Raw genomic sequence first — 27,669 nt, 5'->3', positions numbered from 1 at the left:
GTGCCATCATGCCTGCCTGTTTGTTTGCTGTTTGTTCCTGCAGTGTTGGAAATCAAACCCAGGGCTTCTGTGTGCGAAGCAAGTGCTCTACCACTGAACTGGTCCCCAGCCCTCTTTGTTTTTTAAATTTTATTTATTTTGGTACCAGGGAACAAACACAGGGGTCCTTAACCACTGGGCCATGTCTCCAGCCCTTTTTATTTTTTGAGACAGGGCCTGGCTAAATTGCTGAGGCTGGCTTTGAACTTGTGATCCTCCTGCCTCAGCCTCCTAAATTGTTAGATTACAAGCTTATGCCTCAGTCCTGGGTCCTGTTATATTATATATTTTAAATGAACATGTGTTAAGGAATTTATTTTACTTATGATATGAGGGAATCAGGCGAATGTTATGAAAATTTCAAAGGAAAATTTAAAATGTCATAGATTTATTTGAAGTAAAGGAATGTTGAGGTGAGACAAAACTGGTTTTCCATGGGGTGGGGCAGGATGGGGGAACCTAAAGAATAATTACCAGATGGACAGAATTGACATATATACAATTACAGTTTCAATTTTAAAAAGGTACAAATCTCTCAAAGACAATGAACTGTGGAAGGGTAGACAATGCATCCTTTTCTATTGAAATACAATTTTTTTTAGAGCTGGGCTGTAGCTCAGTGGTAGAGCACTTGCCTAGTACAGGTGAGGCACTGGGTTCGATCCTCAGCACCACATAAAAATGAACAAATAAATTAAAGATATTGGGTCCAACTACAACTAAAATTAAATATTTTTTTAAAATACAAATTTTTGAAAGCAAGTTTCCTTGATAGAAAAATGGCTAAATTATGTGGGACTGATGTCATGAAGTTTTAAGAAATAAAGGCATATCCCTGGGCATGTGGCACACCTGGAATCCCAGCAACTCCAGAGGCTGAGGCAGGAGGACCACATTCCAAACCAGCCTCAGTGAGCCCCTAAACAACTTAGTGAGACCCTGACTCAAAATAAAAAGGCTGAGGATGTAGCTCAGTGGCACAGTGCTCTTGGGTTCAGTCCCTCCTGGGGCAGGGAGAAGAAGCGGGGGTGGGAGGGGAGAAGAAATACAGGGATATTGTACTGTATTATCATAGAAAGTAGTATTTATTATGCCATTAGGTGAAAAAAAAAGGCAAAAGAAATCATTACTCATGACGAAAGACAAACACATAGATAAATAATGAGTATGTGGTCATTTCTAGAGATTTTTCATATTTCTCTTTTTTGGGGGGAGTACCAGGGACTGAGGGGCACTCGACCACTGAGCCATATATCCAGCCCTATTTTGTATTTTATTTAGAGACAGGGTCTCACTGAGTTGCTTAGTGCCTCGCTTTCGCTGAGGCTGGCTTTGAATTCTCCATCCTCCTGCCTGAGCCTCCTGAGCCACTGGGATTACAGGCATGTGCCACCTCACCTGGCTGACTTTTCCCTTTAACAACCTGTCTCCCACTCCCCTAGAGCAGAATGGTCCAGGTACACATTCTGAAGAAAGCAGACAAACTGTCACCTACCTACATGTGTCACACAATTGGCCACTTGTGGCCACATGTACAACAATAAAAAAATAAATAAATAAAAAGGGTGGGGGATGTAGTTCTGGGGGGGAAATGTCCTCTTAAAATATATTCAAATATAAATAGAGTTGGGGTACAGCTCAATGGTAGAACACTGGCCTAGCATGCAGGAGGTCTTGGGTTCAACTACAGAATTTAAAAAAAGTTGCGTATTAACATGTTAGTCTCCCTCCCCCGAGGATTGAACCCAGGGCCTCCTGTGTACTAGGTCAGCACTCTGCCCTCTGCCACTGAGCTATATATCCTGGTCCTATATTCTGGATATTAATCTTTTGTTAAATAGTTTGCAAGTATTTTCTCTCATTCTGTAGGATGTCTCTAAATTCTCTGCTTGTTTCCCTTGCTGAGCAGAAGCTTTTTAGTTTGATATAGTCCTATAGTGTCAGTTTTTGCTTTTGTTGCTTGTGCTTTTGGGGTCATTAAAAAAAAAAAAAAAGTTTGCCCTGAATCGTTTCCTTTGTTTTCTTCTGTTTCAGCACCCATCCACCCACCCCCAGGTTTGAACACAAAATGCTTTACTACTCAGTTATATCCCCAGATTATTATTTTTCATTTTGAGACAGGGTGTTGTTAAATTGCCCAGGTTGGCTTTGAACTGGTGATCCTCCTGCCTCAGCCTCCCAAGTAGCAGGGATTACAGGCTGGCACCACCACGTGGTACCTGGCTTCTCTTTTGGGTTTCATGTCTAAGTCTTCCATCCATTTTGAAATGATATTTGAAGCCAGCCTCAGAAAACTCTCTAGTATCATTCTTCTTCATGTATCCAGTTTTCCTAGCACCATGTAAGGAAGAGACTATCCTTTTTCCAATGTATGTTTTTGCTGTCTTTGCTGTAAATGTGTGAATTTGCTTTTGGTTTCTCTATTCCATTCCATTGTTCTCGTGTCTGTTTTTATGTAGTATGCCTTTTTTTTTTTTTGCTTTTTTAAATATGTATTTTTTAGTTGGAGTTAGACACAATATCTTTATTTATTTATTTTTATGTGGTGCTGAGGATCGAACCCAGGACCTCGCACGTGCTAGGCGGGTGCTCTACTGCTGAGCCCCAGCCCCCTCCCTGTAGCATGTTTTTAGATACTACAGCTTCATAATACATTTTGAAGTCAGGGAGTGTGTGTGATACTCCCATCTTTGTTCTTTTTATGCAGAGTTACTTTGGCTCAGAAATCTTTTTTAGTTCCATACAAATTTTCAGGTGTTTTTTTTTTTTTTTTAATTGGTATTTTGACAGGAATTGCATTTACTCTAAAGATTGCTTTCAGTAGTATGGACATTTCATTCTTCCAATCCATGTACGTGGGATGTCTTTCCATTTTTGGGTGTTATCTTCTTCAATGATCTTATATTATTATATACAGTGCTGAAATATTTAATTTCATACCCATACCTAATGTGTACTATCATATCTATATCATGTTTCAGGCAGTTTATCTTCAAGATAATACCCCTAGAAGCGGGATATGCATTTTGGGGGGTTACTACTAGGGATTGAATCCAAGACTGCTCAACCACTGAGCTATACCCCCAGTCCTCTTTGATATTTTGAGACAGGGTTTCATGAAATTGTCCAGACTAGCCTTGAACTGTGATCCTCCTGCCTCAGAGTCCTGAGTAATTAGAATTACAGGTATCTGCCCGAGTCCTGAGTCGTTGGAATTACAGTGCCTGGCTTTAAATTTTGAGAGACTGTCTCGCGAATTCATTTAGATCACTTTTGAAATTGTAATGCTCTTGAGCAGCTGGAATTACAGTGTGGGTCACCATACCTGACTGTAATATGTATTTGCAATTTTTATATTTATTCCAGTTTTTATATCTATTTTTCCTATATGGGGTTTACCAACTTGCACACTTACCAGTAATGCATGGGTGTAACTAATTTTCCGAAATGTTAAGAACAAGAGGGTTACGAGTTTAAAGCCAGTCTGGATAATTTAGTTGGACCCTGTCTAATGATTAAAAAAAGGAGTGAGGGCTGGGATGCAGCTCAATGGTAGAGTATCCCTGGGTTCAATCCCAGTAACAGGTAAACATTAACAATGTTTTCAAACTTTGGAATTTTTGCCAACCTGACAGATGAAAAGTGGTTTCTCAGTTTAGACTTATGTACTTTTTCTTCTTGGGTTTTTGTTTGTTTGGTGGTGCTGGGCATCAAACCCAGGGCCTCATGCACGCCAAGCAAATGCTCTACCACTAAGCCACACACCATACTTCACTTTTTAAAATGGAGGTAAAACAAACCTAATGTGTATAGCTCCATAAAGTTTTTCATTTATATTCATCGTAGACCTATCACTCAGAAAAAGATGATTGTTACCAGCACCTCAGAGACTCTTTCATATCTTTCCCATTCAATATCTCCCCCAACCCTCAAACTTTCAGAGGTAACTATTACTTTTATTTCTATTGGCATAGCTAAGTTTTATTGTTCCTGAACTTTATAAACATATGTACTTAATGTGTCTGGATTCTTTCAATCAACATTATGTCTGTAAGACAAGTCCAGTATTGTGGGTGTTATGAAGTTTGCTCATTTTTATTGCTGAATTTCATTATGTAAATAAATATATATTTTATATGTAGTATGCTTTTTAAATACTTTTTTTAGTTGTAATTGGACACAATACCTTTAGTTTATCTATTTATTTTTATGTGGTGCTGAGGATCGAACCCAGGGCCTCGCATGTGCTAGGCAGGCGCTCTACTGCTGAGCCACAGCCCCTGCCTAGCACTATATTTTCTAGTATTGATGGGATTTTTGAATTGTTTCTAGTTTCGGCTACAATAAATAATGTTACTGTGGTGCACATTTATAATCCTAGAGTCTCAGGAGGCTGAGGCAAGGGGATCACAAGTTTGAGCCCAGCCTCAGCAATTCAGCAGGACCCTAAGCAACTTAGTGAGATTCTATCTCAAAATAAAAAATAAAAAGGCTGGGGATGTGAATCAGTAGTTAAGCACCCCTGAGTTCAGTCCCTGGTACAAAAAGAAAAGAGAAGAAAACAAAACCATGTAAACAGCTTGTTTCCGACCCAGTGTGTTAGAGAAGGGGAAAGTAAACTTTGCTTTAGAAAGTTTTAAGTGAGGTGTGTTCTGAAAAAACAAACACTATATTTACAGTCACTCCATCTATTTAGGTTGTGTTGAAGAATGAACCCAGAGATTCATACATTCTAGGCAATGAGCAAGCTTTGAGCTATTCTTCCACCCCTAAATGGAACTTATTTTTAAAACCATCATGCTGGGGAGGGTGGTACATGCCTGTAATCCCAGCAACTCAGGACACTGAGGCAGGAGGATCACAAATTGGAGGCCAGCCTCAGCAACTTAATGTGAAAACCATCTTTTTTTTTTTAATATTTATTTTTTAGTTGTACACAATACCTTTATTTTGTTTATTTGTTTTTATGTGGTGCTGAGGATTGAACCCAGGGCCTCACACGTGCTAGGCAAGCCCTCTACCGCTGAGCCACAACCCCAGCCCAGAAACCCATCTTAAAATAAAAAATGGGCTGGAGGTATAACTCAGTGGTAAAGTACCCATGCATTGAATCCCCAGTGTCAAAAAAAAAAAGAGAGAGAGAAAAACAACATTACATAATATTACACAGGTTTTGTGTATATTTCCAGAGATACATATACACATGTATATTTACATATGTATATCCAGGCTCCCACACACAAATAGAACCATCATATACACAATGTTCTACACCTTACTTCCTGTTTTGCATCTAATATGTGTGTTTCCACTTACACAGAATAATGCTATTGCAATAACTTAAGTTTGCGTTCATCAATGGCTAAAGCAGGGCTTTGTACCTAGAAGGAATCCAAAGCATACAGTGGAACTGTAGACCAAGTGTCGGAAAGCTATTAGGAGATCATCCAGTCTAGGTCTTATTTTATGGATAATTAAAACACACAAAGTCAAAATGATACCTAGCATGACAAACAAAATGATGAGTGACTGAGCCAGCTTGAAGGTACAGCCACAGGACTTCAACAGAAATATATAGTTAAAATAAGAAAAACATCATAAAAGGTATAGTTAAAATAAGATACTGCAAATGTGAGGGCGACGTAGGGGGCGGGGGAAATCTAGGGCTAGGGTTGTAGTTCAGTGGTAGAGAGCTTGCCTAGCAAGTGTGTGGTACAGCATTAGATCTTCAGCACCACATGTAAATAAATAAATTAAATTAAGGTATTGTGTCCAGCTACAACTGAAAAACTTTTAAAAACTAGTTCTATATGTAGAATAGTGATGACTAGGTTTGTGTGTGTGTGTGTGTTGTTTTGTGGTACTAAGGATTTAACTCAGGGGTGCTCTACCACTGAACCACATCTCCACCCTGTTTTGAAACTGGGTCTGCTTGTTGCCCAGGCTGGCCTCGAACTTGTAATCCTCCTGCCTCAGCCTCCCAAGTCACTGGGACTATAGGTATGTGATACTACAGCCAGCTTGGTGTACGAATAACTAGTACAATACATTAGTTCCATAGTCTTCTTAAAGCTAACAGGTTGCCCTGGTCTCCACGTTACAAGAAGAGTTGGGAATGTAGTTCAGCGGTAGTGTGGTGTCCCTGGGTTCAGTCTCCAGTCACTAACACACACACACACACACACACACACACACAGAGCAAAAGTTGGCGAGGGATGAAGGTCAGTGATAAAGCACAAAGCAAAGCACTTGCCTAAGAGTGAAGTGCTGGGTTCCGTCCCCAGCACTGGCCAGAGAGAGAGAGAGAGAGAGAGATTTTGCTTTGGTGTGTAAGGCAATCCTTAAAGTGTTTCTAAAGAATGGAAAATGCTACCGAGATGCACAGATGGGGAACAAAGTAAAAATGAACTCACACATAACCCAGTAACCACACTGCTCTCACACTACTCCTCGGTGACTTGCTGAGTGAGAGTACAATGATTTCAGCGGCATGGGTCGGTCCCAGAGGCTCGAGGGGAATATGAAGATGGCTTCTCCGGCCTGCAGATTTTTATTAGAGCTGGCCCCACTGGCTTGCGCACGTGAGTTCAGGCACTTGAGCGAAGGGACCACTGCACTTGCAGAGGAGCCCGCACTTGCTGTGGGATGCACTCAGCTCAGGGAGCTGACTCCGTGCCATCCGCGGGCGTTTGCTCGGGGGCCACCTAAGAGGCGTGCTCGGTTCCCTCCCCTGCACTGCCCGTTTGCGGACAGGCGTCGTGTCCCCCGCAGCCACGCAGAGGCCATGTCCAGGTGCCCGAACCCACCCTAGCCCCAGGAGCGAGCGCACCCAGGCCAGCACCGCGCGTGCTCTCTAGTCCGCGCACGCGCAGCCTCTCTTTTTCCTGAATCCTTTGGTAGTCCCGCCCCTTGGGGGACAGAGAGGGGGCGATTGAGCAAGCTGGCTGCCCATCAGACCGGGCTCGTTTCTTCTCAAATACCATTGGTAGACGAGGAAAAGACCCGTCCTCCGCCGTCGGCCTTCCCCCCCTCCCCACCCCGAGAGCCTGCGCCACGGCGGAAGCAGCCATTGGCGGAGGCGCGAGACCGCGACTGCTCACTTCCGGCGCGGGCCGCCACGATTTCCCCCGCCCCCTACGTCGCCTCGGCCTTCCACCATGGCCGCCTCTGTGTGGCGTGAGGAGAAGCTGGTCATCCGTGTCCTCCTGTAGCGCTACTGCCTCACCCTCACCCTCTAGGGCCCGGATCCAAAGGAGCCTCGCTCCGCAAACCCTGGGCGCCGGCTGGGAAGACCTCCCGGCCCCGACCGCGGGGGCAGGACTCCCCGCCCCCACCGCTAGGGGCAGAAACTTAGGGTCTTCCCCGCGGTTAGGGTCAGAAGCCAGAGAGGGCTGCCCTCCCACGGCCCCAGGGCCGGAGCCTCGCCCAGCCACCCCGGGGCGCAGACCCCGGCTCCCGCACTTTGAGCTAACGGCTGCCCTACAGCCCTGCCACCCCGGAAGCAGCCTTGCAGGACCGGCCGCCTTCGTGCCTCCCAGGCGCGGCCTCGGAGAGGAGGGCGGAGTGCCGAGCACGGGGGCCCGCGCCCTCCCCTCCCCCCGGCCTCCGGCCCCTCTTCCCGGGCGACCCCGAGTTCCCCACGTCTAGGACTTCCCACCCACCCACTCCCCGGCCTTTTCCCGTCTCCTGGCTGCAGCCATGGAGTTACAGAAGGGAAAGGGGGCAGCAGCAGCAGCTGCTTCGGGAGCGGCGGGAGGTGGAGGAGGAGCGGGAGCAGGAGCCCCAGGAGGGGGGAGGCTGCTACTTTCAACCAGTTTGGATGCCAAGGATGAGTTAGAGGAGGTAGGTGTGGCGGGTGGGGAAGGGAGTTAAGAAATTGGGTTGAGGGATACGGAGCGGATATGGGTGGGGGTGGGGGGAAAGGCCTTCAAGTTTTTTCCAAGGCAACACAAACACTGCTCTAGTTTCCTGCTCCTGAAGGAAGAAGTGTGGGCCAACTTCCTGGATAGGTTGTCATAGTAACAGCAGTCACTAGTCTGAAAATGGGTGAGGGGTGTTGGTGATGGAAGGGATACAGCATCCAGATTTACCGAATTTATTTATTTTTATTCCTTTCCACATACACATCACAGCTATCTTTAATGTCCACTCTGTTTCAGACCCAGATCATATTGACTTGAGAATAATGTGTGTTTGTGTGTGTGTTTGTGTGTCTGTAGGTGTCTGGGGCTGATAGGAGCTTGCAGCAGGCCTTGGACCCTCCTGTTAGATGGTATTATTGACGTCGGCAGACACAGCCAGTTGCCAGTCAACTAGGCATTTAGAATGAGGACACGTGAATAGTGTTAGTTCAGTAGCCTCAGCTACAGGAATGGGGTGAACAAGTGAATGTGACCTAGGGGACCATGTTCCGTAGAACAGATAGTTCACAGAGTTGCTGAGAAGAATGTAGGTCAGGGGAGGTAGCTCACTCAGTAGTAGCGCACTTGCCAAGCATGCCCCATGCCTTGAGTTTAATTCCTAGTACCTCATTTTTTAAAAAGGATGGAGTGAGGCAGTACCATGGAACAGAGTGGGTATTCTTAGGGACCTTGGTAGTTGTTCCTCCCTTCTCTTTCCCCAGTTGTTCTTCCCCTGCTGGCTTGAATTCGATCACATATCTCTTTCCTAAGCTATACACAAGGGTTTTGACATAGGAATATAAGACCCAGCCCAGAACTGAGGCATGAGGAAATTAATAGGCCCTGGCTCTTCGCTGTTCATTCTGCTGCTTCTGATTTTGTTATAGCCCTTTATCAGTTATTATAATGAGGGTAGATAGGTGAAACTCATAAGTTTATTTGAAAAATCATTAGTTCAGACACAAGACAGTGAGACAGTGTGAATCAAGAGGTGGTTAAATAGCAACTGCAGATTACCTACCAGCAAAAGTCTACTTGTAGTTTGGCTTCCCCCCAATAGTTCTCTGAATATTTAGATAAAGTTTGTTTTGAGGTTTTTTTTTTTTAATTAAAATAAATATAATTAGGAATGTAAATAATACTCCAAAAATAATGTATTCCCAAAACATAAAATTGACTTAGTTAAAAAAAAAAATCTTGCTTAGGATTACCTGGATATTCAAATTATCCTTTTTTTTTTTTTTAACGAAATGACCATTTTGGGGACTAGACATGTAGTTCAAATGGTAAATGCTTAAGTGCTTGCCTGGCATGCATGAGGCCGTTGTCTCATCTCTGAGTACCACACCACCACGAGAGAAAGAAATGGCCACTTTTATGTCAGTAGTAAAACTACTGCCTTTGGTTCCTCTATCAGGTATATGGAAGGGAAAAGAGTAATGGTGGATGATAATCTGTTTATTCCTCATCCTGATTCCTACAGGGGTCATCGTGCCTGTGATTTAATTTAAACCACAGGGTAGGACAGCATCCTGTTCAGCGCAGTAAACAAAATGATATGGCAGGAGGAGACCACAAAAGAAGGGAAGCATTTATTTTCTTGCTTTTTTAGACTGAGAATGAACTTTTAACTGTTTCCAGGGAGAAGAGGAAGGGAGAGTCCTTTTTTTTTTCCTCCTAATCTCTTTCATGGTGCAGATGTTTCTTATTGTGCCTCAAACTCCTCTACTCTCCTTCCTTCTTGGCCTTTTGTCCTTTGCATTCAAACTTTCCAGCTAGCCTTACCACACTATTTTTCCCCCGTGTGTGGTTCTGTCAACCCCACTAGACCAGAGTGATTTTAAGGGCTCTGACTTCTTCATCTGGGCCTCAGCACAGATCTCTGCACACAGAAGTTATCAAAACCTGGTTGACCAACTGACCTGTGCTTGTTCTGGCTGGGTAATTTTCCCTTACAGGTCTATCTATTCACAGGTACGCAGAGGTAGCCCTCTGACCATGTACACTTACTGTGTGTTGAGAATTATAGGAAAAATAAGATGGGTGAGACCCAAAGTCTGCCTTCCACAGTTTATCATCTGAAGACTTGAATTAACACACCCAAAAGAAGGTTTATTTTTTATTTTTTTAAAAATATTTATTTAGTTGTAGATGAACATACAGTATCTTTATTTATTTTTATGTGGTGCTGAAGATCGAAATCGAACCTAGTGCCTCACACTTTTGAGGCAAGCACTTTTACCACTGAGCTACAGCCCCAGCCCCCCCAAAGAAGGTTTAAAACAAAGAAGATCTGATTAGAATAATGAAGAGGATGGTGTCATTATAGTTGGGTATGATTTGGAAAGGCTCTTTATAGAGGCCTGGAGTATGGAGCATTAGTCAAGGTCAGGGGCTGGGACTCTTCTACCCCAGGGAATGTTCTTTGTATCCTTTCTTCTCTTTGACCTCATTCCTCCCTTCGAAGACCAGTCTCCTTGCTCATCCCCAGCCCAATTTGGGGAGGGAATGGGATAAAAATAGTGCCAGAGATTGGAGGAGTTAGAACATGTAGTTCCTACTTGCATGAGCCTTTGCAGCTCCTGGTTATTCCTTTGTCAAAGAGGGGCCAGCCACCTTGAAGTGAGACTGAAAGCAGGAGCTGTGGCCCAAACAAGTCAGAACTTCTTGAAGTTATGGATAGGCCTTAGCATTGCATTTGATTAGAAGTATGTCCCTGCCATATTTTCCCCAGGGAATAATTTATATCCTTTCCATGGAATCGCTAGGGAATGGGCTTTGAGTCATTTCCAGTTTTTTTCCATAAATCATCATTTCACATACAAGGGACTCTTTGTTGAATATAGGTTGTCCTTAAGTATCCATAGGGGATTGGTTCTAGGCCCATCAGAGGATGCCAGAATCTGAGATGCTCAAGGCCTTATGTCAGTTCTGTGTACGGGGAAAGGAAGGGCTAGCTGTGCTTGGAACCCGCTGTTGAGTAACTCCTCATTGATGTGGGTTCTTGAGGATTTTGCCCATTGGATCATTTCTTCCTTTCCTGAAGACCATAGAATTTAGTCCTTCAAGGCCAAAATGTCCCATAAAGGAGCAGTATATACTATTACACTCCCCCCCACCCCAACTAGGGATTGAACTTAAGGTCCTACCTTGCTAGGCAAGCACTCCACCACTGAGCTATACCGCCGCAGCTCGTTCTTTCTTTTATTATTATTTAAAAATTTTTTTAGTTGTCAATAGACCTTTATTTTATTTATTTATATGTGGGGCAGAGAATCAAACCCAGTACCTCACATATGCTAGGCAAGTGCTCTACCACTGAGCTACAACCTTAGCCTTTATTTTTTATTTTTTGAGACAGCCTTGGTAATTTGATTAGGCTGCTTTGAACTTATGTTCCTTCTGCCTCAGCATCCTGAGTAGCTGAAATTTTATTGTACACTTTTTTACCACACTATATATTTTCTAAGCTTAGGGTGGGAAATGAAAGATTAGAGGGATCCTTTTAACTTGAGACTCCAAAGTCAATTTTCAGCTTCAGGTATATAATGGCAGATATCTGTTGCTGTTGTCATGGTAGTTACGGTCAGGCAGTCTTAGTACTAGAAAAATTAGTTGAGGAGCTCCTAGAGATGATAAATATTTACTCAGCTCTCTGAGATGTTGTTGTAGAGTGCTTATTCTGAACAGAGCCATTCTGCCAGCAATTGTTGGCAGCTACATATATGATTTCATCTTTACTAAGGGCCTCCAGAGACTGGGGAAAGAAAGATATGGTTACTGGACTGTAGGAATCTAGGTTCCTGTGGCTCTCTTTGAGGGGATTTGACGCTTTTTTTTTTTTTTAATATTTATCTTTTAGTTGTAGTTGGACACAATACCTTTATTTTATTTATTTTTATGTGGTGCTGAGGATCGAACCCAGGGCTTCACATGTGCCAGGCAAGCACTCTACCACTGAGCCACAACCCCAGCCCAGGATGTGGTGCTTTTGACATCCTGAATCGTTAATTCTCCATCCTGTATGGAGAAGTAATTTCTATAGTTCATGAGGAGTAGTGTCTTCTATACTCCCATTGCCTGCAAAGGACTTCCCATCACATTTCTCTCTCCATTGTGTTTATCTACTTTTCCAGATTCTGGACTCTCCTACTTTCTACATCCTTAGCTGGGCCTCCCTGTTTCCAGAGGCCACTTTGTCCTTAACTGGGCAGTGACCCATAGAAAATTGACTCAGGCCTCTGAGCAGAGCTTAGAATATCCAGGAGGGGCCTAGAGAAACTGTTCTACCCAAGGTCTCTGAGAGTTAAATCATAGCGAGAAACTCTACCGCTCATAGGGCTATGTAGCCAGCTTTGTAGGATTTTGGTACAGGGTCCATCAGGCAGGCCTCTTCTAGAAGTCAAAGTTTTACAGAGGATAAGTAGGAGAGGAAGCGTTTCAGCCTACTCAAGCATTTATCCATGGCCTGTGGTAGGGGGTTAGTTTTCAGGGATCTTCAAGGACATGCAATTAGAAATAGTGGCACATGGTTTGAAGAGTCTGTTCTTCGTAGATGTAGACTTGTGCAACTGATGAGCTTCCTTACAAATTGGATAGATTCTAGCCCAATGAAGGTTGTATGCAAGATGCTTTCAAATTTTTATCTTATTTAATCCTCAGAGCAACCTTGTGATATAGGAATTATCTCTATATGATAAGAAAACCAGGGTTTAGAAAGAGTAAATAACTCACCCAAGATGAGCCTAAAGCTAACTAGCAAGTGCAGTTCCTTCTATACTGGGTTTCCTGTCAGTTTGCATTAGTTAGCTGATGTTTGATTTTTTCCTCTGTCTGTTGATTCAGCAGAGATTTCTTCCTTTGATAGGAAACAGTATCTAGAATTTTAGGATGCTGTGCTGCTCCTTGTTCACTATGTCCCTCAACTCTGCTTGTTAACCTCGGTTGGATACAGGGGTCCCACCAAGAATAGTCTAGACTTGGCAGCTAGAATAACTCTCTCTCCAGTCCCTGGTAAGAATCTTGGGTAGAAAGGGATGAAATTTTTTAAAAAAGGAAGCCCAGTGTGATATTTTTCCTCCCCTTCTCTTTTCATGTATGAGGTGTACAAGGTAATGATGTATCTCAGAGCTTGTTGGAGAGGTGGTTTGTGACAGTACAGCTCAGCTTTCATGTGATCTCACAGTTCCCTTTTACAAGTACGCAGGTGCTGTTTATTAAGGTGGAACCTGCTGATCTGACCTAATTTGGGAGATAGACCTGACATTTCCAGTGAAGTTGTAATACCTGCAAACCTGGCAGCTTTGGGTTATTTTAGGTTGAAGTTTTATAGCTACCAGAGCTGCTTACATTAACACATAATTCTACCCTCTGCCACCTTATGTTCTTACCCAGGATAGACATACACAACTTCAAGATGGTGGTTAGAAGAGAAGCATGATTATCCTTCATGCCTAGACCTTTTCCCATTGTCCTTATATTCAGTTCTTAACAAGATGTTTTGTTCTGACATCTAAAGTCAAAGGGAAGAAAACCAGCCTGCCTTTGTCACAATTTTGCCAGCAGCATTATCATTGGGGATCATTTTTCCTTAAACAGTTTTTGGGTTAATCCTCATGATAAAAGTTTTAAAGGACTAAGGTTTAGGTGTTGATAGTGGAGAAGCTTTCTGGCAAAATATATGAGATATATTATCAATATCTAAATGTTTAGTATCAAATGCATCTTTGAAACAAGGAACCAGTGAGTAAGATCTCTTTAGAATGTTGAGCACATGCCATGCTTGGGTGGCCTTTGAAAGTAGAATGGCCCTTGGATAGTTTTTAATATAGCTGTCCCTACTTTTGTTTAACTAGAGACCTTGGCAGGTTTTAGTCTGGCCTTTTATTCTTTGTCACTCCTTTTCTTTCCTCATACTCTCATTATTTTTTAAGTTTGTTTTTAGCATTTTGGGGGACGTTAGGTAGAACAGTATCTCTATGTAGCTGTGTCTATATATTTAGTGCATGCTGCATGCATGTGTAGAAATATCATACATACAATTAAGACATGTTAACAAAAAAGAAAATATTTATATATATGTGTGTATGTGTGTGTGTGTGTGTGTGTATATATATTTCTTTAAAAACCTTGCTTCTTTGGATACCAGCTATGGCCCCCTTCTCCCTCCCAGAAGTCTGTTACCCCTCTTATTTATTTATTTTTTGGTGGTGCTGGGGATTGAACCCAGGGCCTTGTGCATGCGAGGCAAGCACTGTACCAGAAAGAAGGATATGTTTTAGCAAATACTCAGTACTAATATCCTACCTATGAATATTAACAGTACTCTCCTTTAAGCCATCTCCTGCTTTACCTCTGGCCTCTGTTGGGTTTTCTGGAAGACTCATGATTATCTCTTCTTGCTTTTTCTTTCTCTTTCTTATGTCTGCTGCTTTCTCTTATTTACCTTACCATCCACCCCACAAAAAAATTTTTTTTAACAATTTCTTACTATATAATCAGTATTTCAAGTCAGTAATCCAGCATCCATACCTTGTATTCTGTTGATAAAAGTCTTCAATTTTCTTTCTTTCTTTCTTTTGTGTGTGTGAGAGAGAGAGAGAAAGAGAGTGAGTGAGTGAGTGAGTGAGTGGTACTAGGGATAGAACTCAGTCTTGTGCATGCTAGGCAAGGCAAGCACTCTACCACTGAATTTTATCTCCAGCCTGACTCTCTTTTTCTTTAATATTATTATTAAATTTTTTTATTTGTTTGTTTTGGTAATGCTGGGGTTTGAACCTAGGGCCTTGTGTATGCTAGACAAGTGCTGTACCACTGAGCTACATTCCCCAACCTTGATTCTTTAATTTGTTTAATAACTTTATTTCAAAATAATTTCAAACTTAAAGAAAAATTATAATACATAGAATGCTCATATGCTTTTCACTTATATTTACTGATATCAGTATGTGACACATCTGCTATATTACTCTATATATACAAATATTTTATTCTTTTGAAAGTAGCAACCATCGATGCTCCTTTAAATTTAAATACTTCCACATATATTTCCCAATAACAAAAGATTTTTTTAAAAATACTTTCTTTTTGGTTAACATGTCTTAATTGTATGTATGATATTTCTACACATGCATGCAGCATGCAGTAATCAATCCAGCCTCTGTTTATTCACCCTCTCCTACCACTGCCTTTCCCAACCTCTAGTAATCAGTGTATAGATTCACATTGACTTGTTTTTAGTTTCTACATACATGGAAAGTTACGTACATGTCTTTCTATATCTAGCTTATTTTACTTAAGATGACATTGTATGGGCTGGGGGTGTGGCTCAAGCGGTAGCACGGTCGCCTGGCATGCGTGTGGCCCGGGTTCGATCCTCAGCACCACATACAAACAAAGATGTTGTGTCTGCTGAAAACTAAAAAATAAATATTAAAAAAATTCTCTCTCTCTCTCTCTCTCTCAAAAAAAAAAAAAACATTGTATTGCCTCATCCATTTTACTGTAAATGATGGGATTTCATTCTTTTTTGTGGCTGAATGATGTTTCATTGTGTATATTTATCACTTTTTTCAATCCATTCATATGTTGATGGGCAGCTAGGTTTGTTCCATAGCTATTATGAATAGTGCCATAATAATCCAAGGTGTGCAAGTATCTCTTTGGTATCCTGATTTTATTAAAAACAGGAATCTTCCCTCATTCCATTGTCAAGACTGGATAATTTGCCAGGCACTCTGTGGCACACACCTATAATCCTAGCAGTTCAGGTGGCCGAGGTAGTTTGCAAGCTCAAGCCCAACCTCTGCAATTGAACAAGACCCTGTGGCAAAAAGGGTTCAGAGCTCAATAGTAAGGTGCCCGTGGGTTTAATCTTCAGTACCCTGGGGGTGGGGATGGATAGTTTAACATTGACATGTTGCTAGTTCAAGTCGGTGATTCAAGTATTCACTTTTTATCTGTCGTCCCAATTATAGCAGTCCAGGATCACACCACTGTATTTAGGTGTCATATCTCTGTATTACTCTTTATTATTCTTTAGTCTGTAACAGATTCGTAATCCATTTTGTCTTTCCTTACCTTAGTGTTAAGGCTTTTTTTTTTTTTTTTTTGGCGGTGTTGGGGATTGAACCCAAGGCCTTGTGCATGTGAGGCAAGCAGTCTACCAACTGAGCTATGTTCCCAGCCCCTTAAGGCATTTTTTTGACAGGCCAGTTATTTTGTGGAATCTCTCACTTTGGGTTGTCTCAGACTCCTGAGTAGCTGGGACCCCACACATGCCACCACCTATCTTCAGTGCATCTTATCAGATGCATATGGTGTACTTTGGTTCCTTGGTTGAGGTGATGCCCTCCAGGTCTTCTTACATTTATTATTTTCCCTCTGAGATTTATAAGTTTGAGTGAATCTTCTTTCTCTTGAAAGTTTTACCTGCTGGTAAACATCTATTGAAAATATTTGCCTAAATCAACTATTATTCTTGCTATTCTTTCTATATTTGTTAGATGGTGCTCTACTATAAGGAAGGACTTTTCCTTTTCCTTTTTTTTTTTTAAGGCAGTTAGAGCTAGAGACATCATCAGGTTTGAATTTTTTAAGAACTTTTTTGGGGCCATAAAGGTATTGTGTCCATGTAGAACAATGGTGGAGCACCTGGGCATGGTGCTGCATTCCTAAAATCCTAGCTGTTTGGGAGTCTGAGGCAAGAGGATCATGAATTCAAATCCAGCCTTAGCAACTTAGCGAGACCCTGTTTCTAAATAAAGTAGGTAAAAATAGGGCTGGGGATGTGGTTCAATGGGTAAGTGCCCTGGGTTCAATGCCTAGCACCAAAAAAAAAAAAAAAAAGTAACAGTACTTCATAGGTGATACTGACACACTGTTATGTTGTTCTCACTCTCCCCAGAGATTGGAAAGGTGTATGAACATTGTGACGTCAATGACAACTGGTGTCTCTGAGAGAGAGGCCAATGATGCCCTTAATGCTTACGTAAGTACAGCACTCCTCGTACCCATTTCTGCTTCTGGAAAGTTCTTAGATACAACCAGAAATATGGAAAGATTAAGTGGGTAAGATCTAGGGTTTTTTAACTCCTCTTTTAGGGCGGAAAGCTACCTACTAGAGTCTTATATGTTTTTAAATAACAACATTTTAATAAATTCAGTTTGGTAGTAGTTTTTTCTTTGCAAATTATTCTCACATATTTTATCTTTTACGTTTCCATTGAACTGTGTGGTCAAAATAAATGGTACATGTGAAGGACTTAGAGTAATCTCAGGTTCACAGTAAATTTTCAGTAGGTATTACCTACTTATTATTGTATATTTATTTTTATTTTTATTTTTTTGTTCTACATGGACACAATACCTTTATTTTATTTGTTTTTATTTATTTATTTATTTGTTTGTTTGGTTTATGCGGTTCTAGGGATTGAATCCAATGCCTCACACATGCTAGGCAAGCATTCTACCACTGAGCCACAATCCCCACCCCTGTATATTGTTCTTATTATGTCTTTATTTTAGAAATTTTAGAGACTTAATGATTTGTCCATGGTTATGGTTGGTAGGTAAGCTTGTTGGTAGCAGCTGCCTTTTTTTTTTTTTTTTTTTTTTTTAGTTTTAGGTGGACACAGTATTTTTATGTGGTGCTGAGAATTGAACTCAGTGCCTCATGCGTGCTAGGTGAACACTCTACCACTGAGCCACAACCTCACTCTAGCAGCTGCCTTTCTACTTCGGGCTGCTAAGATCTGATAAAGCGGGGGAGGAGGACTTTTTGGTTTTATTTTTCCTATCTTAAACACTCTCTTTTCTATTTCTTGCTTACTTCAGATGGCTCGAGAAAGCAATAAAGATTATCCCTTCCCTCCACCTCTCTCCTAAAATGGATGTCTTATCCTTTTTTTTTTTTTGATACTGGGTGCTTTACCACTGAGTATACTTCCCAACCTCACCCACCCAACCACCCACCTTTTTTTTTTTTTTTTTTTGGATACAGAGCCTCACTAAGTTGCTGAGGCTAGTCTCAAACTTGAGATTCTCCCGCCTCCCCAGTTCCTTGGAATACCCGTGTGGGCCTAGCTTCATCCCTTTTAAGAGAAGAAAATAAACAGATTCAAGACTTGATCATTCTCCATTACATGTTAGGAGGCTTTAGTTTTCTGGTTGATACTTTGCTTGAATTTGAGTACCACCAACTACCTTCTTCCCTTCCTCACTTTCCAGGTTTGCAAAGGTCCCCCCCAACATGAGGAAATCTGTCTGGGTCTCTTTACTCTTGTCCTCACAGAACCTGCCCAAGCCCAGAAGGTAAGATACCTGCTGTGGACCCACAGACCCTCTCAGACAGGATCTGGGAATATGGTGAAATTTACCATTTAACTGGGGACATATCAGACTCTTTGACTAGTGCTGAGTCAACTTGTTCTCCAAATGTAATTTTAATCCCTTTTTATTCTCAGTGAATTGATTATTCTCCAAGTTCTTTCTGTTCCCAGACCCTAAAGCTAAAAGGCAAGAAAAGGCAGTTGTGAGAGTGAAAAGCACTTACAGATTGAAATTTTAGGTGTATGAGGTGAGGCTCAAAGGGATGGGATCTAATCCTAGGAAAGAAGAAAACCACTGTAATGATATCAGTGAAAGTTCTTATTCAGAAGAGCATCCCCATTAGCAGGTGAATAGAAAGCAGACTTAAATTTTCAGCAAGTAGCTGTAATCCTAGCAACTTGGGAGGCTGAGTCAGGAGGATTGCAAATCCAAAACCAGACTTAGCAGCTATTTAGTGAGCCTTAAGCAATTTAGAAAGACCCTGTCTCAAAATAAAAAAGGCTGGGCATGGGGCTCAGTGGTTAAGCCCCGCTACAATCAATCCCCAGTATCCAAAAAAAAAAAAAAAAAAAAAAATTGGTGGCAAGTAGAATTTAGAGTAGATAACTAATCCTAGCTACTCAGGAGGCTGAGGCAGGAACAGCTTGGACAATTTAGTGAAACTCTGCCTCAAAATAAAAAAGAGTTGGGGATATACCTCATGATACAGCAGGTGCCTAGCATGCAGGAGACCCTGGGTTCAACTCCTGGTCCTTTTTTCAATGAAAACAGAAAAAGATTATAGAGAGTGCTGGAGCCCAACTTACTGAGGAATACAGTAAACCTAGTCTGTAGCTCTTTGTAAACAGAAAAGGAGTCTTTACACAGAATGATATAATTGGGATTCTTCCTTGAAGTGAAGGTCTAGGCGGTATGATCTCTGTAGATTCTGTTCTTTTTATAATAACATAGTAAAATTAAGTCTTCTGCCTGCCTAGATTTCCCCTTTCCAGTAATTCCATGTCCTTTGAGTCTTGGCATGATGATGTATGTGTTTGGCCGGGCGCGGTGGTGCACACCTGTAAACCCAGCAGCTTGGGAGGCTGAGGCAGGAGGATTGCAAGTCCAAAACCAGCCTCAGTAACTTATAGCATCCCTAAGCAACTCAGCAAGAACCTGTCTCTAAATAAAATATAAAAATGGGCTGAGGATGTGTCTTAAAGGTTGTGACACTGGGTTTAATCCCTGGTATCAAAAAAATAAAATGTGTCTGGAATCTGGCTTAAAATGTTTGACATAAGACTCCTTTGGGCAAGTTTGACTCCCCAGAGTTGGGAGAACTCAGCCTCCCAGAGTTGGGAGAACTCAGCCTCTCATTGGCTCTTTCATGAACAAGGTGGGTGTGGAAGGAAGCAGACATGCTCATTGTGCAGCATTCTTCTAGGCTTTGCCAGAGAATATCTCATTTGATGCTTCCAAAAAATTGGATGTGGTGGAGGCTTTATTCTGTCCCCGCAACCTGCTCTCACTTTACCTATGTGGTACTTGGTGATTAGAGATGTCATCCTTGTTAGGGATAAGCAAAGGAAACTCACTCCCAGGGGTAAGGATAGGATGCTATGGTCTTCTGGCATGGCAGTTTGGATTAACCTTGGGGGAAGGATTTATGGGCGTGACAACCTGACTTGTTTGTACTTTCCTAATGTTAGCTGTAATAGAAAGGGTCTGGGGTTAGGCAGATGGTGATCCAGCAAGTATTCAAAATCCTTTTTTTGTTGGGGGTACCAGGGGTTGAACTCAAGGACACTCGACCACTGAGCCCCATCCGCAGCCTTATTTTATATTTTATTCAGAGACAGGGTCTCACTGAGTTGCTTAACACCTTGCTATTGCCGAGGCTGGCTTTGAACTTATGATCCTCCTGCCTCAGCCTCCTTGGTTCCCAGGAGAGCCCAGGTGATTTTGGACTAGGACTTTGTTGAGTAAAATTGATATTTCATTTTTATACTGAATTCATCAAGACCCTAGAAAATGAATGTTTCCCATTTGTTAGTGTTAAACAGTATATTATCCCCTTCATTTTTGGTGGGGGTGGTGGGTATGGGGGATTGAACCCAGAGGTGCTTAACCACTGAGCATAACTCCAGCCCTTTTTTTGGTGGTGGTGGGGTACCAGGACTGAACTCGGGGGCACATGACTACTGAGCCACATCCCCAGCCCTATTTTGTATTTTATTTAGATACAGGGTCTCACTGAGTTGCTTAGTGCCTCGCCATTGCTGAGGCTGACTTTGAACTCGCCATCCTCCTATCTCAACCTCCCGAGCCACTGGGATTACAGGCATGTGCCACTGCCCCTAGCAACTCCAGCGCTTTTTAATATTTTATTTAGAGACAGGGTCTCGCTTAGGGCCTTGCTGAATTGCTGAATTGCTGAGGCTGACTTTGAACTCGCAGTCCTCCTACATCAACTTCCGGAGGCACTGGGATTACAGGTGTGTGCCATTGTGCCCAACAGATCCCCTTCATTTTAAATAAATTTTTGGCAAAGATGAGAGTAGAAGGTTTAATTTTCTCTTGTATGGATTTTTTTTTCCTTTTTTAAACTTTTTTTAAAATTGTAATTATTAATGAACATTACACTAGTTAATTAATTTCAGTGTGTTATTTCCATATGTCAGGCTTTAATAATATTCACTCTCTTTCTTGCCCTCCTCTCTTTCTTTCCCCATTCTCCCATTTTTACTATTTCTCCTTACCCTTCCCTGACCCTGATGGTTCCTCTTCTACTTTCATCCATTTTCCTGCAAATGATAGGATTTTATTCTTCTTTATGGCTGAATAATACTCCATTGTGTATATGTACCATTTTTTAAATTCATTCATCTGTTAATGGGCACATATATGATTCTATATCTTAGCTATTGTGAATGGTGCCATAATAAACATGGGTATGCATTTCCTCTTTTGAATGCTGATATCATTTTTTTGAGATGTATACCCAGGAGTGGTATAGCCAGGTCATATGGGAGTTCTAATTTTAATTTGCCCCCTCTCCCACAATAGTGGGAATTGAACTCAGGAGTACTCTACCATTGAGCTATATATCCCTAACCCTTTTTATTTTATTGTGATATAGGGTCTTGCTAAGTTGCCAGGCTGGACTCAAAACTTTTGATCCTGCTGTCTCAGCCACCATGCCCTGCTCTATTCCATTTTGTATAAATTTTTATAAAACTACAACTAAAATCTCATTAAAGGACTAAGGATGCAGCCCAGTGGTAGATCACTTGCCTAGCATGTGCAAGGCCCTGGGTTAGATCCCTAGCATTTAAAACAAAATAGCAGCAACAGAATCAAAACCTTTTTTAGTCATCTCAGTACAATTTACTCTTGCCTGCTGGAAAAGATTGTTTCAGGTGAGTTCTAAATCAGAGTAAATCAATAAACCTCAGTGAAGAGAAGAAGACATATCTGGTATTTCTGGTTCTTAACCTGGCATGGCAGTGAACGAGGCCACTGGGCTGTATGTTGTAAGTTCTTGTTATATAGTTAGGCCATCCAAACCCAGCAAGGGCTAGAACACTCCTCTTTTGTATTAGGACAGCCCCTGAGGGAGGCCCTGTGCTCCCTCGGGAGATCAGACATCTCACCTTGGGTCTCATAACTAATTGACAGATACACCAGGATTCATGTTCACATGCTAAATATTTCCAAGTAAATCCTTTACCAGTGAGACTCAATCTGATTCCCCAGATCAGGCCTCTTCAGAAAATGGTAGAGATAGAATCAGGAGGACACAATTTTAGGTGAGTGAGGAGGTATCAGGTAGTGACTCATTCAGAGACTTTGAGCTAAGTCAGAGAGTGGTGGGAGAACTGATGATATATCTCCCTTGAGCTTTGATCCTTCTTCCTAAAAAGGTAATTGTCTTGTGAAATAGTTCTGTCCTGCAAACATTTTAGGGGGGAGTTAACTGATAAGGACTGATCTTAAGACATTGTTTCAGGCTTCAGTAAGAGAACTGTTTTCTGAATGTTTATTTGAGGTTAATTTTACCTTTGGAACAGAAATCCCAGGATGGATTTGAGATTTAGTTTTTCCTGAATCTCCATAGGCCAAGAGTTAAGAGGCAGGGAAGAAAAGATAGTGGAAACTGAGTTTTGAACTCATTAGAAAACGTGTCCTAGGCTTGGCTTCCTGCAGTTTGGGGAGGCTGAGGTGGGAGGATCTCAAGTTCAAAGCCAGTCTCAGTAAAAATGAGACCTAAAGCAACTCAGTGAGACTCTGTCTCTAAATAAAATATGAAATGGGGCTTGGGATGTGGCTCAGTGGTTAAGCACCCGTGCATTTTCAACCCCCTGTACCAAAAAGAAAAGCAACCTGCCCTAGGAAAGCATGAGCTGGGAAGCCTCTGTCAGTTGGAGGCAAGTTCATAGAGTCAGGATCAGCTCCTTCTGGGACTTCTTAGTGGGTAGAGAGGATAACACAGTTAAGGAATGAGTGGTAATTTCTGTGTAGAAAGTAGAATATTTATGGGGTGGGTTCTGTTCCAATAGTACCTTCTTGATTTGACCTGCCCTCTTGTCAGTTCTTGGGAATGTTTGTAGTCTTTGAGTTTGCTTATTTCATATTTGTTAACTGAACTAAACAGCTGTGAGCAGGCCTGGCTGGGAAGTTGGTAAGGAGGGAAGCTAATGCTGTGTAGGCTCTATAAGTCAGTAGATGAAGGTGATTGGAAAGGGTGTAACATCAGTGCCAAGGTCTCACTCCCTCAGAGAGTCAAGGCATTTCTTGGTCTAGGTACTTCTCTCAGCAGGCAGCTCCAGAAAGAAGGTTGGGGACTGAGACTAATACATCAGTGCTCTCAAGAGGGTCAGGCTAGATGTGCTACCTCAGCACCATCCTGTCCCCCCTCCTTTCTTTGAGACCCTCTGCTTTTCTTCTCTGTTCATTGCTGAGTTTTGTTTTTTTCTCCCATATGCTTCTCTTCTAAGGCAGTCAGCAAACTGGCGCAGAGGTGGGTAAGACAGCTGGCAGCATTAGGAATATGAGCCTTTTGGTACCCAGCTGCCATGTGTTACCAGCAGTTGTGGTTGTTAAAGGTCCCAGTTGGAGCATGACATTAGGCAGGCATTATCTGCCCTCTTCATCTGACCCTGTATCTCCTGAGAGAATTGTCTTCCTTCCCTGTCCTGGGTCTTTTCTGTATTTCTGGGGTTTTGACTTTGATTTGAACAGACAAGCCTCCTTTATGCTTAATGTCTTTGTCCTTGGCCCAACACAGATTTTCCTTCTGCCTTCGCCTCCCTGATCATTCTCTTTACCCATTCTGTGACTTACTTCTGACTGATCTGCCCAATTTGCTGGCCAGCATGTTGGCAGTAATTCATTACCCTGCCACCCACTCATCCCTCTACCACCTTCTTGCTTTTCTCATGCCTTGTTTGTTTTTTTGATTTCCCAATCATCTCCCAGACGTGGTCAAGGATAAATTCTTCTTTATAAAAATATAAAAGTTTGTGACATATGGAGGATATCTGTTATTTTCATCAGATGGATTGGTTTGACTTAAGTACCAGAAGAGTAGGAGGAGTCCCTCATCACACTAAGGCCAAAGAGCAACTGGTCTTTATGTGTACATCTCTTTTCAGTGCTTAGATGAAAGAATTTAGAATGTAGTAGCTTCAAAGCCATTGCAAATTCTTACCTCCGCCCCTAGCAGGGTCTTTCTTTTTTAGTTATTTCTCACTTTAGTGTAAGAGGTGGTTAAGCATGGAATGTGGAATTAGACTGCCAGGATTTGAATCTTGATTATTCTTCTAATCTCTTATGTAACCTGGAGCTATGTGCTTTAACTTTTCTGCCTATCTAATAATACATAATACCTAATTCAAAGGGTTGTTATGTGTGTCAAGTGTAATAATGTATATAATACAAGACAAATTAATATTAGCTATTATTGTTATTATTCTTTTTTTTTTAAGAGACAGAGAGAGAGAATTTTAATATTTATTTTTTTAGTTTTCGGTGGACACAACATCTTTGTTTGTATGTGGTGCTGAGGATCGAACCCGGGCCGCACACATGCCAGGCGAGCGCGCTACCGCTTGAGCCACATCCCCAGCCCCTTGTTATTATTCTTGATGCCATCCTTGATACCTGCCTCCTTTATACCTTTTGGATGAAACCCTAACAAGACAGAACTGAGCAGGCTAAGGGGGCTTCTAACGAGATCCCTGAAGGTATTCCCCCAGGAGTTTGGGCTCACTGGAAAGACTAGTGAGAAAAGCTCAAAGAGGAAAGGAAGCAACGACTTTCACAGAAAAAACTGTCCTACCATCCCTGCCCCTGGGGTGGGGATATTGAAGGACCATTCTTCTTTCAATACTTGGCAAAAGCAAAGGGTATCCAGAAAGAAGAGAGACATTTAGTAAGAAAATTCAGTTTGGGTTTTGTTGTTTCCCTGGAGCCCTGATCCCTTAGTGCTTTCTTTGTGGCATCTGTCTGGGTCAGATCGGGTCTAAAAACCTCTGGTTGCTTTATGGCTCATTCAAATAAACCCATTCTGCAATGACCTTTTACTGGCAGATGAAAAGCAGATGGCCTCCACCTGGTTTAGCTCAGCTTGTGCCTTCAAACAGTATGATACTTCCTGAGAAGGGAGGTAGGGGGAGAGGGATAGGACTAGGAGCTTTGTCCAGCAGGCTTTCCAGTCTTATTAGAGAATTGCTCGGTGCTTTTCCCCCCACCCTGTGTGACAGACCAAGGGGTAGATATGGAATAAAGGAGCCCTGTGGAAGGAAAATATCCAGAATGGAAAGTGTTTCATCGCTACTTGGTGACTCACTGGTGTTAAGTTTAAGAGATTAGAGGGCAGGAGGTGCACTGTGAGTGGGCTTAGGAACCTTTTCCTCAACTTACTAATTGCTCACAAATTTTGCTTTTTGCAGTGTTACCGAGACTTGGCTCTGGTGAGTCGTGATGGCATGAATATTGTCCTGAATAAAATCAACCAAATACTTATGGAGAAGTACCTAAAGTTGCAGGATACGTGCCGAACTCAGGTAAGAATAGGAAGAAAAGAAGGATCCAGGGATTAGGAGTGTTATCTCAGTGGTAAAGTGTGTGCCTAGTATGCACAAGGCCCTGGGTTCTGTCCCTAACATCAAAAAAAAAAAAAAAAAAAGAAAAAGAAAAGAATAAGAAGGGATCCAGCTCAAAGACATAACCGTGGGGAGGGATCCTCTTACAGAGAAGGGAAGGAGAAATTGGGGCAACATACCCCTACCAATGTGTACCTGTTTTGTAATATGGTTAAGTAGCTCCTTTCTCAAACTCACAGTTCATGCTCTTCATATTTTCTCCTCTCTCTAGTTGGTGTGGTTGGTACGGGAACTAGTGAAGAGTGGGGTTCTGGGAGCTGATGGTGTTTGCATGACATTTATGAAGCAGATTGCAGGTGAGTTGAATGTCAAGAGCATAAAGAAGAAAGAGAGCGCTGGGGTTGTGGCTCAGTGGTGGAGCGCTTGCCTCCCACTGTGAGGCACTGGGATCGATCCTCTGCACCACTTAAAAATAAATACATAAAATTTTGCATCCATCTACAACTAAAAATATTTAAGAAGAAAGGAGAGGAGCCCAGAGACTCAGGCAAGGCAATAAAGACTGATTAAGCACCCATGGAACCTGATTCCTGGGTTACTTAGGCTCTTTCTTTCTGATACAGACATCTGGCTTCATGTGTTTCAGGAAGAAATTGATTGAAAAATCACAGGAGCCCTTTTGAAGCAATAAGTTTTGCTTTGTTTTCTTTCCTGTCAAATCCAAAGGCTAGCAGAATATTTGACCTATTTTAGCCAAGCTTCATTCTGGGTTTTTGTGGCATATTGAATCAGGAAGGAATGAGAAGAAAATTAAGGGGAAATAATTCATCCCTGTATTATTATGCTTTCAGAAATCTAGACATCTTCCCTGGCTCCACCCCTGTGTTCTGAACAATTGCTCCCTAATAATTATGACAACTGATTGGGACCAGTCTGAGGGACAAAGGATGTTACAGAACAGACCCTGACATTTAGGTTTTATTTTCATCTTGGCGTTGGTGACATCTGTCTGAGCCAATGAATATGGAAGAGGCCTGCCTGAGCTTCCTCTTTTACTCTCAAGATTGTGTGTGTGTTTAAAAAACTACCCTCCTGTTTTACCTCATTATTTGTCCATTGCTGCTTGGCTTTCTCTTCAGGATTTTATATAACACTGATGCCCCTGTTTGGTGTGTTTGAACCATTGTCTGTGTGATGTGTGACTATGTGAATATCGAAATGTTTAATTGGGACTTAGTGCAAGGTATAGCAGTGTTGTGCTGGTTATTTTTATCCTTTCTCCAGCACTTTCTTCCCTATTTGGCCCTCCTAGCTCCCACTTCTTATCCCAAGACTTTGGTCTGGCATTGCTGCATATTAATTCTGCCCCAGGAAGTTCCATAGCAAGAACTGAAGACTGATACCTGGAAACAAGAAACCCTTGGCTTGTTGTGAGCTTGAGCACAGGGGACATCCAGATGCTGGACTGCAGCTGTTGCCAGCCGCCTGCACCTCTCAGGCCCTATTTGAGACATCATCCTTTCTTTCCAACCATGGGATTCCTTTTCAAGGGCCAGAGTGTTCCCACTCAAGTTTCCAGTCTGGAAAAGCAACAGCTCTGGTTTCTAGAAAAATTCAGAACAGGGGCTGGGGTTGTGGCTCAGTGGTAGAGCGCTCGCCTAGCATGCTTGAGGCACTGGGTTCGATCCTCAGCACCACATAAAAATAAAATAATGTGTCCACCTAAAATTAAAAAAATACATAAATAAATAAATATCAAAAAGATAAGAAAAATTCAGAACATTCCCTTCTCTTTTCTTCTCTCTGGAGGCAAAGAGGGAATTTTTTAAAAGTCGGATGGAAAAGAAGACAATTTATCCTAACACTCAGGAAAACAGTGATGGGATAACAGGGTAGACCGGCAAGATGAGTGAAGAGATGGATTAGCTAAGTTGCTAATTAGAGCTACTGATTTCTGATTCTTCACCCCTCCCTTTTTTTTTAATCAGGTGGAGATGTTACAGCGAAAAATATCTGGTTGGCAGAAAGTGTTCTGGATATCCTGACGGAGCAGAGGTAGAGTCCATCATGAAGGGTGGGGCAAGAACCAGATATGACCAGAAGGCATATGAGTATGGGAAGTGGAGAAGAGAGGACTGTGTGACCCTAAAACACCTTAGGTTAGAGAGGAGGAAGCCAGCATCAAGTGGGGGAGGCGACCATATTGATGGCAAGTAAAGGAATTAATGCTGTAGTGTGGCCCAAGGGATAAAGGAGTGGGAAAGAAGGGCCTGTTTTCTGAGCCCAGGAAAAACCAGTTTCATCTGATAAGGGTT

General features: G+C 42.1%; 1 protein-coding gene across 1 annotated transcript in view; it reads left to right on the top strand.

The window, feature by feature from the left end:
* Positions 1-7,163: 7,163 nt before the first annotated feature.
* Ints3 (integrator complex subunit 3) overlaps positions 7,164-27,669 on the top strand; it is a 41,332-nt gene continuing 20,826 nt past the window's right edge. Inside the window, exons 1-6 of the mRNA XM_026412938.2 lie at positions 7,164-7,881; positions 16,846-16,929; positions 18,168-18,251; positions 25,202-25,315; positions 25,626-25,710; positions 27,343-27,409. Coding sequence (XP_026268723.1) covers positions 7,738-7,881; positions 16,846-16,929; positions 18,168-18,251; positions 25,202-25,315; positions 25,626-25,710; positions 27,343-27,409 — 578 coding nt within the window. The 5' untranslated portion in view covers positions 7,164-7,737. The remainder of the gene's footprint in view (positions 7,882-16,845; positions 16,930-18,167; positions 18,252-25,201; positions 25,316-25,625; positions 25,711-27,342; positions 27,410-27,669) is intronic.

Source organism: Urocitellus parryii, chromosome 11 (genome assembly GCF_045843805.1).
Source record: "Urocitellus parryii isolate mUroPar1 chromosome 11, mUroPar1.hap1, whole genome shotgun sequence".
Classification (NCBI taxonomy): domain Eukaryota; kingdom Metazoa; phylum Chordata; class Mammalia; order Rodentia; family Sciuridae; genus Urocitellus; species Urocitellus parryii.
The sequence above is the reverse complement of the archived record's forward strand: the minus strand, read 5'-3'. Positions and strand labels throughout refer to the sequence as shown.